This window comes from Phalaenopsis equestris, unplaced genomic scaffold (assembly GCF_001263595.1).
Source record: "Phalaenopsis equestris unplaced genomic scaffold, ASM126359v1 Scaffold000202, whole genome shotgun sequence".
In the NCBI taxonomy this organism is placed as follows: Eukaryota; Viridiplantae; Streptophyta; class Magnoliopsida; order Asparagales; family Orchidaceae; genus Phalaenopsis; species Phalaenopsis equestris.
The window spans coordinates 2,386,896-2,400,823 of NW_018164644.1; the positions used below are offsets into that span (position 1 = coordinate 2,386,896).

At 34.8% G+C, this 13,928-nt stretch overlaps 1 protein-coding gene across 1 annotated transcript; it reads left to right on the plus strand.

Annotated features, from left to right (window-relative positions):
• Positions 1-211: 211 nt before the first annotated feature.
• Positions 212-2,629, plus strand: LOC110022752 (transcription factor MYB39-like). The gene is made up of 3 exons (XM_020721840.1): positions 212-488; positions 1,703-2,413; positions 2,488-2,629. Exons 1-3 carry the CDS (start codon positions 223-225, stop codon positions 2,501-2,503), a joined length of 993 nt encoding a protein of 330 aa, XP_020577499.1. The 5' UTR covers positions 212-222; the 3' UTR covers positions 2,504-2,629.
• Positions 2,630-13,928: the final 11,299 nt, after the last annotated feature.

Here is a 13,928-nt window from a genome sequence, read left to right on the forward strand (position 1 = left end):
ACATACACATTTGAATTAGCAAACACATAACTCTTCTTATACTTTAAAAAAAATCATATATAATACGTCACTATAAAACCATCATTTTTTGCACATATTATATAGAAAATAAAATTATTATAAAAAAAACTAACCCCGCAACCAATGCAACTTCTTTGACCTCTATAAAACCATGGTTGCCCCCACTTCCCTTCAAGCAAACAAACACCTTTCAGAGAAAACATGGTGAGGTCTCCTTCTCGGGAGGAAACAGGGTTGAAGAAAGGGCCATGGACGCCGGAGGAAGACCAGAAGCTCATCGACTACATTCAGAAGCAAGGCAGCCATGGAAGCTGGAGACATCTTCCAAGGATAGCCGGACTCAACCGTTGTGGCAAGAGTTGCAGGCTTAGGTGGACCAACTATCTCCGGCCCGACATCAAGCGAGGCAAATTTTCAGAAGAGGAGGAGAAGCTTATAATTAATCTCCACTCAATGTTTGGAAATAAGTAAGCATTAACATTCAAATTTTTTACATATTAACCAAAATTAAGTTTAATTAATAGAGATTATGAGAATATTATCTAATTATGGTATAATCATAGAAATAATTTAAATCATGGTTAGTGATTGCATTTTTAATATGAAAAAAAGGAAATTTTTTTAATGATATTGTTGTTATTTTTTGCTTTATAATGTATTTATTTATGTACTATGTTTTATTATATATATATTATGAAAATGATGGCAAAGTCAAAAATTTGTAGGTGAGGCTCATAAATTAAGTTTAATATTTCGTGGAAGAACAGCTTAGGCGTGTCGTATTGAATATATCACATAATAAAGGCATATTAATGGATATCTAGTAAATATAAAGACATTTAAAACATAGGAAGAGTGTCCTGTATAATTTAAAAAAAAAGAGAAAATTAAAAATTCCAGTAAAATAATATTTTGTTCATTTTGCCTTAAGAGTTTGAGCTATTTTTAATATATTTATCAAAAACAGATTTCAATAAAAATTAAGTAATTTTTATGTGGGGAAAATATTTGCGTACATAAGACGTACGCAACGCTGCGTACGTCATGGGTTATTCAGGGGGTATAGGGGGTTATATCCGGGTTATACCCCCTGTAACTTCCGTGTAACTCCCTTTTAACCTCCGTGTAACTTATTTTTACCCATAAAACTACAGAAGCGCGTAACTCATTTGTAGGTTACAGGTAGTTTACAAAGAGGTTACAGGGGGGTTACAGAGGGGTATAACCCCGATATAACCCCCCTTAAACCCCTGAATAACCCCTGGACGTAAGCAGCGCTGCGTATTAGAATGTACGCAAATATTTCCCTTATGTGGGATTTACATACATACCAAAAAATTTTCATACATTAATTTAATTATGTCTACCACCTAAATCTTACATATAAATTACCCCTACAATGATAGTATTTAAAAAGCTTTAAATATTGAAAAGTGTTGACTAATTCTAGATAAGATGCTATGTATTCGAGTGTACTTTGGGAATGATATAAAAATACATATTGATTTCATATAAATTATAAGAACTATATTAGTAAATTATGGAAAATAAATATTACATAAAAATACATATTAATTTCATATTTATGTACTGATATCTCCATTTTTTATATACAGATGAAATTCTTAAGAAAATAAATATTCTTATATTTTTTCAATTCGTGCCATATATATGATTGTAGGTGGTCTCTGATCTCCACCAAGTTACCAGGAAGAACAGATAACGAGATAAAAAATTACTGGAACACCCATCTAAAAAAGAAGCTCCTTTTAATGGGCATCGATCCGGTCACACATCGCCGGAGAACTGATCTCGAGCTCCTTGCCAACTTTCCTAAGCTTCTATCCTCCTCCACAAACAGCAGCAGCTTCATAAATTCATTAATGGAGAACACCCTTGGGATTCAAGCTGACACAGTGCAGCTAGCTCGAATTCAGATAATGCAAGTTTTATTTCAAGTTTTGCTGAAAACTGCTTCCTTTTCTTCTTCCTCTTCTTCATCATCTTCTTCAAATCCAAATGCTTATTCAAATTTGGTTTTGAGCAATCTGTTAAGCTCATCTCAGCTTCCTCCTCTGCAAACCTTCTCTAATAACTCCAACGGCTCCTCTGTTCCTCTTGAGACATCATCGTTTGGAGAATCATTTCAAACTCCTAATCATAGCCATGGCTTTCCTGTTCAGAATTCAGAAAATAACAGCAAGCAGTTACTGTTTCATTCTAACGGTAACAATATGTTAGCATCAACTGAAAGCTATTCGGTTGATCAGAAGCAAGATCAGATTGATTTAAATGAAACTTCTGCTGCGAATTCTGTGAATGCAAGGGCTATGGATACATTAAATTTGACAGAGCTGGATGATTCTGATCTTAGCTGGAAGGATGTTCTTGAGTAAGTGATGATAAAATTTACATGCAAATTTAAAACTTTTTTTCTAACATAACACATTTTTTATATTGTTGCAGCCAAATATATTGGTAGAAAGAAACTCAGAAGAAGATGGAGAATACATACAGATGAAAGATAGAGATCTGTAAATAGGAAGATCAGCCTCATGCAAACCTTGTTATAGAACATTTAATTACGTGCCAGCTTGAGACCTCAAAGTAGAACACATGTTTTGTAAAAAGAATGTTAATGTATTAAGTTATATAATTTAACATTTTATAAACATCAATTACTGCTATTTTCTTCTCTTTATATGAATTAAATCTTGCATCTTGAAAGAAAAAAACGATGAGAAGATGAACAGATAATTTATATTACCGATTAAATTTAACATACTTTCTGAAAGTCAAAATGTAAAAATGCTTTTTTTTGCTTGCTTTGAATGAGTGAAATTAATTTCTCCAATGTGACATCAGAAAAAAATATCAAAACTGCAAATATGGGAAGTCATTTTTAGATATGATGGCACATGTATAATGTAACAGATTATGAAATTATATTTATTTTTTACTTGGGGAAAAAAGTCGTTTTTATAGTTACCAAGTAGGTAAATGAGTCATTCCTTTGGTTTGAAGTCATTGACCGCACCAACATAAACCTAACAGCTTCTGATCAGCCATCTCTGCATTCTCCCTTTCAGCACACAGGGTCTCACAAGCTCTGAAATTCTTTGGTTATAATAAAAGTGGATGTGTGCTTGAAGCTTCTATCAATGTCAGATTTATATTGGTAGGGTCGATGTACGGAAGGCTGCGTTTTGGGGCAGCTTATGCTTATCCAGATAAGATGTTTATTTGGAAACGCGAACTGCGGGGCTCGTCCTGCGTTCCGCATTTAGTGTAAAAAATTATCCTCATTTTTGGATAAGCTGCTCAAACGCAATTTCCAAACGGTGAGACAACATTTTCAAAACGTCGCCGTAGCGGATAAGCTGCTTCAAACGGAGAATTATTGTATTATAGAAAGGCTAAATTTTAGGGATAGCTTTGTCACATTAGAAAGGTTCAACGGATTCATATTGCAATACAATTTAAATTGGGAAGCTGATTTACCCCTAAGTTACATTCTTAAGCATTTTGAAGTTTTTTTTTCCTTTAAAAAAATGAAATTTTTGTACTATCTGCCCAAAAAATAATATCATTGCTATTAAGTTAAAAGAAAAGGTCCAAATTATCATTTTTTTTCAAAAATTTACATACATTCAACATAAGTCTTATGTATTTACATAACTACCACACAAAGTTTGATATTTACACTTGCAATTAAAAGTATACGTAAAATGGTCTATTTCACATTTCTAAAAATAGTGGTGGCGATATTTTGGTGTGATGTTAAGGTATGTGCGTAAATATAAATGTTTAGGTATTACATATGAAAATATACGAGAATTGTGTGGTATGTATGTAAATGTCCCTTTTTTTTAATGCATCTAGAAGGGTGACCCGATCATGAGAATATTATCTTATGTGGAGTGGTATAATATGCTTGCATGCGCGCATGATTTTATAATTAGTTGAGATCAAAGAATTAGTAGTTAATAATTAGTTTTGATCAATCTACATAAGCTTAGTAACTAACATTCCATTTTTTGCAATATATAAATTGTTCTTATTGATGAGCTCAAATTCAAGAAAAAAATATTACACATGACACGGTTCGGGCTTTTTTTTTTTTTTTTTTTTTTTTTTGTAAGGAATGACCAGAGATTATTATACAAGCCTCAAATCACCCATAATGTGTCTAACAATTCAAGTACCACGTCTTTAAAACCAACTATGCCAGAAGGGATTCAAACCCCCGACCTGATGTGTCTTATACCGTGAATGCCAACCAACAGGCCGGGAAACACAGATTCGAGCATATACTGTACGCATTATAATATTGCATCATGATTGATTGTCTGTACATACAACATATGTAATATTTTATTTTTATGATTCAAAGTTCATTAATTTGCAATCAATTTTGGGTTTAAATTATGATTAATAAAATATATGATTAATAAAATATATAAAACATTTTTTTTTTTTTTTGCAATTCTTGAAAAAAAAGCATTTACGCATGTACCAAATTTAAACATGGATAATCATGATCATTAAAAAGACTAAAATATGGTTTAAGGCTGAGATGTATGTAGATTATAATCTCTCTTTGATGAATTATTCGTTAATATAAATTATATATTTACAATCATCACTTACCATTTGTCTCCTACCAACAACTACTCTGTACCAACTTGCAACCTCTTTTACATGGCCAAAGAATTTCTTTAAGGTTGTAAAGTGGTTAAATATGGAAGGGTACCATTTCAAGTTGCTTTTGCAAATGACAAAGTCATTTTTTTTTTTGGTTTGGTTGATTAATATAATATTCCAATAATATAATGAATAGATAACCTTTTATAAAGAGTATTGTAAAGTTATGATGCGAAAATTATAAAAATGTTTTTTTTTTCAAAATTTAAATGAGAAATTTTTAAGAATTATCACTTTTTTTAAGAAATGTTATTTTAAAAATAATTTCTCGTTATAAACTATTTAAAAAGCAGAAAGTAGTTTCCAAAATAATATTATGATGATCGTCTTAAATACAACAGAGGTAAAAAATTATCCCAAATAAATCTTAAATATAATATCCCACAATTTTGAGTAAATAAATCTCTGCTTTTATTGTTAAATTTTTCATAATCTTAAAATACATCTGTTTTCATTTTTTTGAGTGAAAAATGAGCCCAAAAGTAATATGCATGATTCGACCCACGATCTCACGATAGAAGATCACATCGTCAACCACTATATCATAGATAATTGTGTCATTTGCTTTCAATTTTAGTTTGACTTTTTTGGGCAGCTTCACATTGAATGGGGGTCCAAATTTTACGATGTACGAGCAACCAATAGAATTGCTAAAACATAGAAGTATTCACTATAATAAAAAGTACTTTTAGCGTTGGTTTTGGAGCACTACAACAACGGTTTAAACCGCCATAACACATTCTCCAGCCATGTTAAACCACTGCATCTTTTGCCATAATTGCTGTGCGCCACAAGGATATTTTGCGGTCATTATAAACCCACAGCGGAAAACCCAGCTCCAACGACAATTTAAACCGCCAGAATTTAAAGAAAAATGGCAGCCACCGCCACAGTTTAAACCGCTCAAATTTTATAATCAAGGCGATCATCTTTGCAGCAGTTTAGGGTCTATTTGGGGCAGCTGCAACTTATCTAGTTTAAACTTGTCCAGATAAGCTGTTAATCAACAGCTGATTCGGAGAAACAGTCTGACTATTTAGTTTGTACGTTTGGAAAACAATTGATTCTGATAAATGACTATTATGCTCCTATTTTGAATAAAATGTTTAGTTGTTTGGTTTGTATGTTTTGAAAACAACTAATTTGTAATTTTTTTAAGTAAATGAACAATCTGACACACAGAAGTTGCAATGTTCTAAACAAAACTACAATGTATACTCATTAGTTATTTTAGAAACTAATTAAACCTTTCAGACTCATTCATCACATACAAACCACTCAAATATTGTTATTTACAAATTTACCAACCTTCTTAATTCAATCATACAGGGGAGAAGCAACTAAAGATTCATGAATTCATAAAAGTAAAATTTAATCATTTCCCGATCACAGAGAGAGAGCTGGACACTCACACACACACACAATGAGGGAGCAAGGAATTCATGGAAATCGTTAAAGTAAAATTTGATATATTCATTATCATTCTTGGAGATGCAACATAACACCCAATTTTTATGTGTTTACATGGCTGATACCTATACTTCAATGTTTGCATTAAAACTCAAATCATTCCTATCTCACCATAAATGCTCTAATTATATATTAAAAAGCTAAATGCACCTCATTTACAGATAAATTAAATGTATGCAGTCTAAACAATATGAAATGTATTTGAAATACTTTTAAAGCTGATTGATTGGATGTTAAATAAATTCAGGAGTAAACAAAAACAAAAAATCTCAATGAAATACAGTTGACATTGTTACATAATAATGGTAGGAAAAACTTCTTAAATAATTTTCTTCTGTTGATATCAGGGTTTAGGACTAATTGGTTTAAAGCCTCCCTTTCTTACCTGAAGATCTTACAAAAAATGGAAGGAAAAAAATGTGAAATTGGAGGCACGGATTCACTTTTGTTCAATCTGCAAGCAGAAGCACCCATCATTTCTCTACCACAGATGCACAGGATGCAAAGGATACCCAATGAAATATCCACATGTTCTCTATCAATTACATACAGACCACCCAAAACTTGCTATTTACAAATCAACCATCATTCTTCATTCAATCACGCAGGGGAGATGCAACTAAAGATTCATGGAATTCCTAGAAGCAAAATTCAATCACCGCCCAATCACACAGAGGGGAGCAGAAGACACATACACATACATAGAGAGAGAGAGAGAGAGAGAGAGAGATTCATGGAATTCATAGAAGAAAATTTTGAGAAATTCATTACTATTCTTGGAGATGCAACAAAAGATCTGTTTATTGAGGGCATTTAGATAAGATCTGTTTATTGAGGGCATTTAGATACATACCCAATTCTTCTGCATTTACATATCTCACACCTATACTTTACTTTTTACATTCATATCACTCCAATATTTCCCATCACATCAAAGAGGCACAATTGTTTTGGTATGTAGAAATAAAATACGAGAATGATCTTTGATGAAAGCGAAAAATAGAACGAGAAAACTCACACTGGAAAACGGTAACACAGTGGAACACACAGATTTACGTGGTTCGACAAATTGACTATGTCCATAGAGTTGTAGAGAATTTTACTACTTGAGGAATATACAGCAGTCGATCATCTCGACTTACAAGAGGAATCTCTCATTTCGTTGCTCTATGTTGAGAAATTAGGGTGAAGAAAAATGGTAATCGACACAAATCCAGAAGAATACAAAGATTTAACGAGGTTCGGCGAAGATGCCTACGTTCTCGGGAGTATAGCGGCGAATTCCTTTCAATATTCAGAAAAGAGATTACAAAATTTGGAGATAATACCTAGGGTTACATACACACTTATTTATAATCCTAGAAAATCCTGGAGTACAATATGTAATTACCAAATTACCCTTGTACCACACCTCCAACTCACATAAGGAAACTCCTCTGATTTAGACAGAATCTTTCGCTCTGCTCCAGAATCGTCTCTTTATGGTATATGAGCCATATCTAACAAATCTCCACATTGGCGAATATCTAATCCCTTAGGAGAAATACATCATAAAGTTTCTTACATACCAGAAGTGAGTTGGGCTACCATGCTTCTCTAGCAACTGCAAGCATTCAACAAGTGTAAGCAATGCAAGAACTTTTTGATAGTAACTGACTTGGTCAACATATCAGTTGCATTCTCATCAGTATGAACCTTCTGCAACAGTATCTCACCAGAAGCAATCAATTCTCTGATCTTGTGATACCTGCATCAATACGCTTGATTCTCGCATGATACACCTTATTCTTAGCCAGATAAATAGCATTGTGATTGTCACAATGCAACTGAGCTCAGTGCCCAGTTCTTTTACTAGCACAAAAAGCCATAAGACTTCTTTAGCAGCTTCAGCTACTGTCATGTACTTAGCTTCAGTTGTAGATAATGTCACAATAGACTGAATTATTGATTTCCAACATATAAGCTCTCCACCAAGAGTAAACACATACCCAGCTGTAGACTTTCTGCCCTGCAGATCACCAGCATGGTCAGAATCAACGTACCCCACAACTGAAGAATCATCCTGAAGACTGCCAAAAATAATTTCATGTCCTATAGTACCTTTCATATACCTAAGAATCCACTTGACTGCTTCCCAATGTCGCCTTCCAGGTTTAGCCATGTATTTGTAAACTTATCTAACAACATGAGTCAAATCAGGACGAGTACATACCATTGCATACATCAAGCAACCAACTGCACTGACATATGGAACCTTTGTCATATCTTCGATTTTTTTTTCTGTCTTCGAATACTGTTATGAAGAAAGCTTAAAATAATTTTCCAAAGGAGTGCTTACAGGCTTTGTTTTGCTCATCTCAAATCTGTCCAACACTTTCTCAACATAGTCTCGTTGAGATAAATATAATCGTCTTGAGCCTCTATCTCGATGAATCTCCATTTCAAGAATCTTCTTCGTAGGACCAAAGTCTTTCATGTCAAATTCCTGGCTCAATAAAACTTTCAAACCACAGACATCATTCATATTTTTTGCAGCAATCAGTATATCATCAACATACAGTAACAGAAAAATAATTGAACTATCATCAAGGCTCTTCACATAAACACAACAATCATACTCACATCTCTTGTAGCCAATCTGAATCATGTATGAGTCAAACCGTTTGTACCATTGACTTGGAGACTATTTCAACCCATACAACGATTTCTTTAACCTGCAAACCATATGCTCCTGTCCAAGTTGAGTGAACCCTTCTGGAACCCTTCTGGCTGCTCTGAGTGAACCCTTCTGGCTGCTCCATGTAAATATGCTCCTCTAGATCACCATGCAAGAAAGCAGTTTTAACATCCATCTTGCAAATCTCAAATGCTCAAATGGCTACTAATGCAAGCACTGCACTGATTGAAGTATGTCTAACCACAGGAGAAAAATTTTAATAATAATCTATCACCTTCTGCTATGAAAATCCCTTTGTTATCAGTCGAGCCTTGAACTCTTCCCCCTTTTTTTTCCTTTTTCCAATACTGCTGATTTTCTTTTGTACACCCACTTGCAACCAATAGTCTTCTTTCCCTCATGAAGCTGAACTAGCTCCTATGTACGATTTTTCTATAAAGTCTCCATCTCCTCAACCATTGCACCCATACATTTTTCTTTCTCCTGGGTAGTAATAGCTCCTTGAAAAGTGGGCACTCTACAAAGAAATGGTTTTATTCCTAAGGCATATGAGGATAGAGAAACCATCAGAATTGTTAAGATATACTGACGGTGATGAAAGAAAATTTAACTGCAGGCAATATCTACAAATTGTTGGGGAGTACAGTTGTAGGTGGAGTTAATTCTGTGGAGTCTGATGATGATAGTACAAAGTTATGACATATGCGTTTGGGTCATCTCAGTGAACGTGGGATGACGAAATTTCATAAAAGAAATCTTTTGCATGGTGTTAAAAGTTGCAAGCTCGATCTTTGTAAGTTTTGAAGTCTTCATAACCCAATCTGTTAGGTGGCCTTATATTTGTGTGTCTCTGTCTATCCCTGGCTAGATTATAATTCTACAGATCATCTGGAATAGAATCACCAGGCATTGGATTTGAACATTCAACTCCCTCAGTTGTTTCTGGATGCTGTTCTAAATCCATCTGAACTGGAACTGTTCCTTTGCACCTTGCTTGATTTTGTTGTAACATAGATTGTTCATGAAAAACTACATCTCAGTTGATCACCATCTTCTTTGCAATCAGATCCCAAAACTTGTATCATTTCACACCTTTCTTATAGCCCAGAAAGATGCACTTCTTGGATTTTACATCAAGTTTTGATCTTTCATCTCCAGGTACATGCATATAAGCAGGACAACAAAAAATCCGTAAATGATCAAATTTAACTGGATTATCTGTCTATACCTCTTCTGCGACCTTGCCACCCAACGATGCCCGAGGTGATCTATTGATGAGATAACATGTCATATTCACAACCTCTGCCCAAAGACTCTTAGGAAGCTCTGCATTCAGTCTCAAACATATTGTCCTTTCAGTTAAGGACATGTTCATCATTTTTGCCACACCATTCTATTGTGGTGTCTAATACACTGAAAAATGTCTCTAAATCCCATGCTCCTCACAGAACTTCTAAAATAACAAATATGTGTACTCTGTGTCATTATCGGACCTCAAAAAGTTGATATTTCTGTCAGTTTGGTTCTCCACGATCAGTTTGATTCTCCACCCCAGCTTTCACAGCTTGAATTTAGATAATACTTCAGATTTCTGTTTCAAGTAATACACCCAAACTTTCCTAGAGAAATCATCAATAAATGTAACAAAATACTGAGATCCTCCCAATGACGATTCCCTGGACCCCATACATCAGAATGCACATAATCAAGAATCCCTTCAGTTTTATATTTTTTCAGTTATAAAACTGACTCTAGTTAGTTTTCCAAGAACACTTCAGAATCAAGAATTCATGCATCCGTGAACTGAGTTGATGAAACTGATAGCATATCACCATCACTGCAATCTGAATTGTCATTCTGCGCCACATTTACAGACTTCGATGATCCACACCTTTCTCCCTAGTTTGCTTCTTGAGTTTTGAACAATATCTCTTCATATGACCTGACTCCTTACAATTGTAGCAATGAATTGTCTTTTTGCCTTTGAACTTAGATTTGGAATTTCACCTTCTATAACCCTCATGCTCTTTCTTCCTTCTACAATCTTGCTTACCCTTAACATATAAACTGTCGCCATGAGAGTTTTCCCCTGCATTCTGCTTCCACTGGTTGTGAGCCAATAATGTTGTAGTAATCTCATCAACTTTGATAGTTTCTTTCCCATATGTAAGAGTGGTCACCAGATGTTCATAGGAAGAAGACAGTGAACACAACAAAATCATTGTTCGGTCTTCATCCTCGATAGTCACATCAAACCGTGATAAATCTGTGATTATTTGATTGAAACCATAAATATGCTGCGCCAGATCAGAATCTTCTTGCATCTTCAACCCATACAGTTTTTGCTTCAGATACATTTTATTCGTCAGAGATTTAGCCATAATCTGAGTTCCCAATTTCTTTCATATCTCCCCTGGAGATTTTAGATTCATCACGTGATAGATAACTGAATTTGCCAGACATAGACGCATAGTAGCTGCCACTCGTAGTTGTAATTTTCTTCCCAATTTTCATCCTCCATGGAATCTGCTTTTGTTGCCCGCAAAGCCTTTAAGATTCCCTGCTGTGCCAACAGATTTTTCACCCTTGTTTGTCATAATCCGAAGTTACCAGTTCCATCGAACTTCATCACCTCGAATTTCACGCCAGATATTGTCATTTGAAATTGATCCTGCAACAAATTATTCTGCATTTGCTTGCTTAGAATCATTCTCAAAAAGATTGAAAAAATTCCCTTAATTAAGTTTTTCAGAAAGGAAATAATTTTTTTTTTAAGAAAAGATTAAAATATTTTCTTAATTAAACTTTCTTAATTAAATCCTCATTAATTAAAATATTTCTTTTAATTAATTAAAGTTCAAAAACTTTACTTTTTCTCGTAAAGGAATAAAATCAGAATTTTTAATTTTCTTCTCTGCAGCCTCCAATAAAGAAAATTTTAATTATGTTTTCTTAACTAAATATTTTATTTAATGAAACCACAACAAAAAAAATTCTGTCAAAAGAAATTCAATATTTTCTTTAATTAAACCACAACAAATGAAATTCCTCTAAAGGAAATTCAGGAGAATATTCTTCCAGATTCCTTCATGCTGTGCTCCGTCCCCAGCGAATCGCGAACAGGAACTCCCGCGCGAACAACTTTTATCTCCCGCCTGATCTTGCGAACTACTGGAACTGTCGCAAGCCCTTCGTCTCTGAACCATCCAAGATCGTGAACTCCTCTGTCGCCGTTCTTCCTGCGCCGACTCCTCCGAAGCTTCGCCAAACTCCCGGAATTCGCAGAAGCTTGAATCCTTGAAACCTAGCCGCCAAATTTTCTTCAAATCTTCTTTCTTCCTGCGCCGGAAAATTTTATGCCCTCCAACCTCGCTTTGATACCACTTATTGAGAAATTAAAGTGAAGAAAAATAGTAATCGACACAAATCCAGAAGAACACAAAGATTTAACAAGGTTCGGCGAAGATGCCTACGTCCTCGGAAGCAGAGCGGCGAATTTCTTTCAATATTCAGAAAAGAGATTACAGAATTTGGAGATAACACCTTGGGTTACATACAAACCTATTTATAACCCTAGAAAACCCTGAAGTACAATATGTAATTACCAAATTAACCATGTATCACACCCCCAACCCACATAAGGAAAATAGCTTAATTTGGACAGAATCTTCCGCTCCGCTCCAAAATCTGTCCCTTTATGGTATATGAGTAATATCTAACAAGTAATATCTAACACTCTCTCTTCTTTTCTCTCTGTTCTTCTCTCTCTACATTAAGATAGATCGAAGAAACTACACCGAGATACACCGAAGAAGATAGACTTACAAGAGAAATAAACCCAAATTCTCTTCTGCCACAAGCCACCAAGAAGAAGCCAAGGGAGAACAATATTCTTCTTCTTCTTTCTTCTTCTTATTCTGCAGCAATGAACTAATGCTTGCACTTCTCTTCCACTCTCCCGTAGAAGTCCTTCTACTGTCCCATGGAAGTCCGAAGAAGAACAAAAGGTCGTGCTTCAAAACTTAAAGGAGAGTCGTGCGTGTGTTGCCTTTTATCACGAACAAAAAGGGAATCACGACGATTCGCGAAAGTAAGCGGGAGTTGGCTGGAGCGGTTCGCGAGCAAACAGGAGCGGGAACGATTTCGCAATCGAGCGGGAGCGGGAAGGCGGGATCGGGCTCCAACCAACAACAATTACATATAAAAAAAGTGAAATACACCTTCACACGTTAGATAAGGTTGTGGCTGAAGTTAGAAATTGAAGTTTAGGTTTTAATCATGTAAATACATTGGAATTGAGCAGTATGCATGTAAATCCTGCTATATTGTTTTCGCTCAGCTTGAGTGGCTGACATCAGAAATTCCAAAAGACATTTTGGTTGGAAATGCATTACGGGTAGCATCACTGGCCGGGAATTATAAACTGAACCATTTATGTTCCTATCAAATGTCACTACATAAATGTTCATATGTAGAAATATACCCAAAAATCCATATTGGACAAAATTACAACTATGAAAGGGATAACCTCTGGTATTTGAGTAATGCCTATTGAAGTTCAAGATTTGAAACTTTTTCGAGCCCAAATCTTATTGTGCAAAACAGTGGAGAAATCAAAATCATACAACATGCTAAAATGCTAATACGGTACAATTTACATGGTTCAACACTAAACTTTCAAATTTAACATCAGTGTCATACATAAGCATTTACATACCAGACAATTCTTATGTCCTGTGGAACGGCCTTTAAAGCAATCCTTCAATGAAGCATTTAACGTCAGATATAGTGCTATACAGATGTAAATGAAAGCAGACAACAAGAAAAGATGGAGAGAAGCTCAGCTGACACTGCGGCTAAAGTTGTAGAAGAAAACAATTTTGATTATTAATCAATTAGATTAATGAAAACTAACATAAATAAAATCAAATTAAACCCTCAACCCATCTTTCCCACTACCTCTCCTGCCCAAAACCTGCAATACATATCACCCTTCACACCCAGTTTAGCCCAAAACCATGGTGATTGTACCTTGGCCTTTCCGCGTTGTAGGCAA

Bases quoted from the DNA above. Each gene is read 5' to 3' on its own strand.
- LOC110022752 (XM_020721840.1), top strand. From the start codon at position 223: ATGGTGAGGTCTCCTTCTCGGGAGGAAACAGGGTTGAAGAAAGGGCCA. The intron at 489-1,702 runs GTAAGCATTAAC...ATATGATTGTAG, and splicing joins CACTCAATGTTTGGAAATAA to GTGGTCTCTGATCTCCACCA.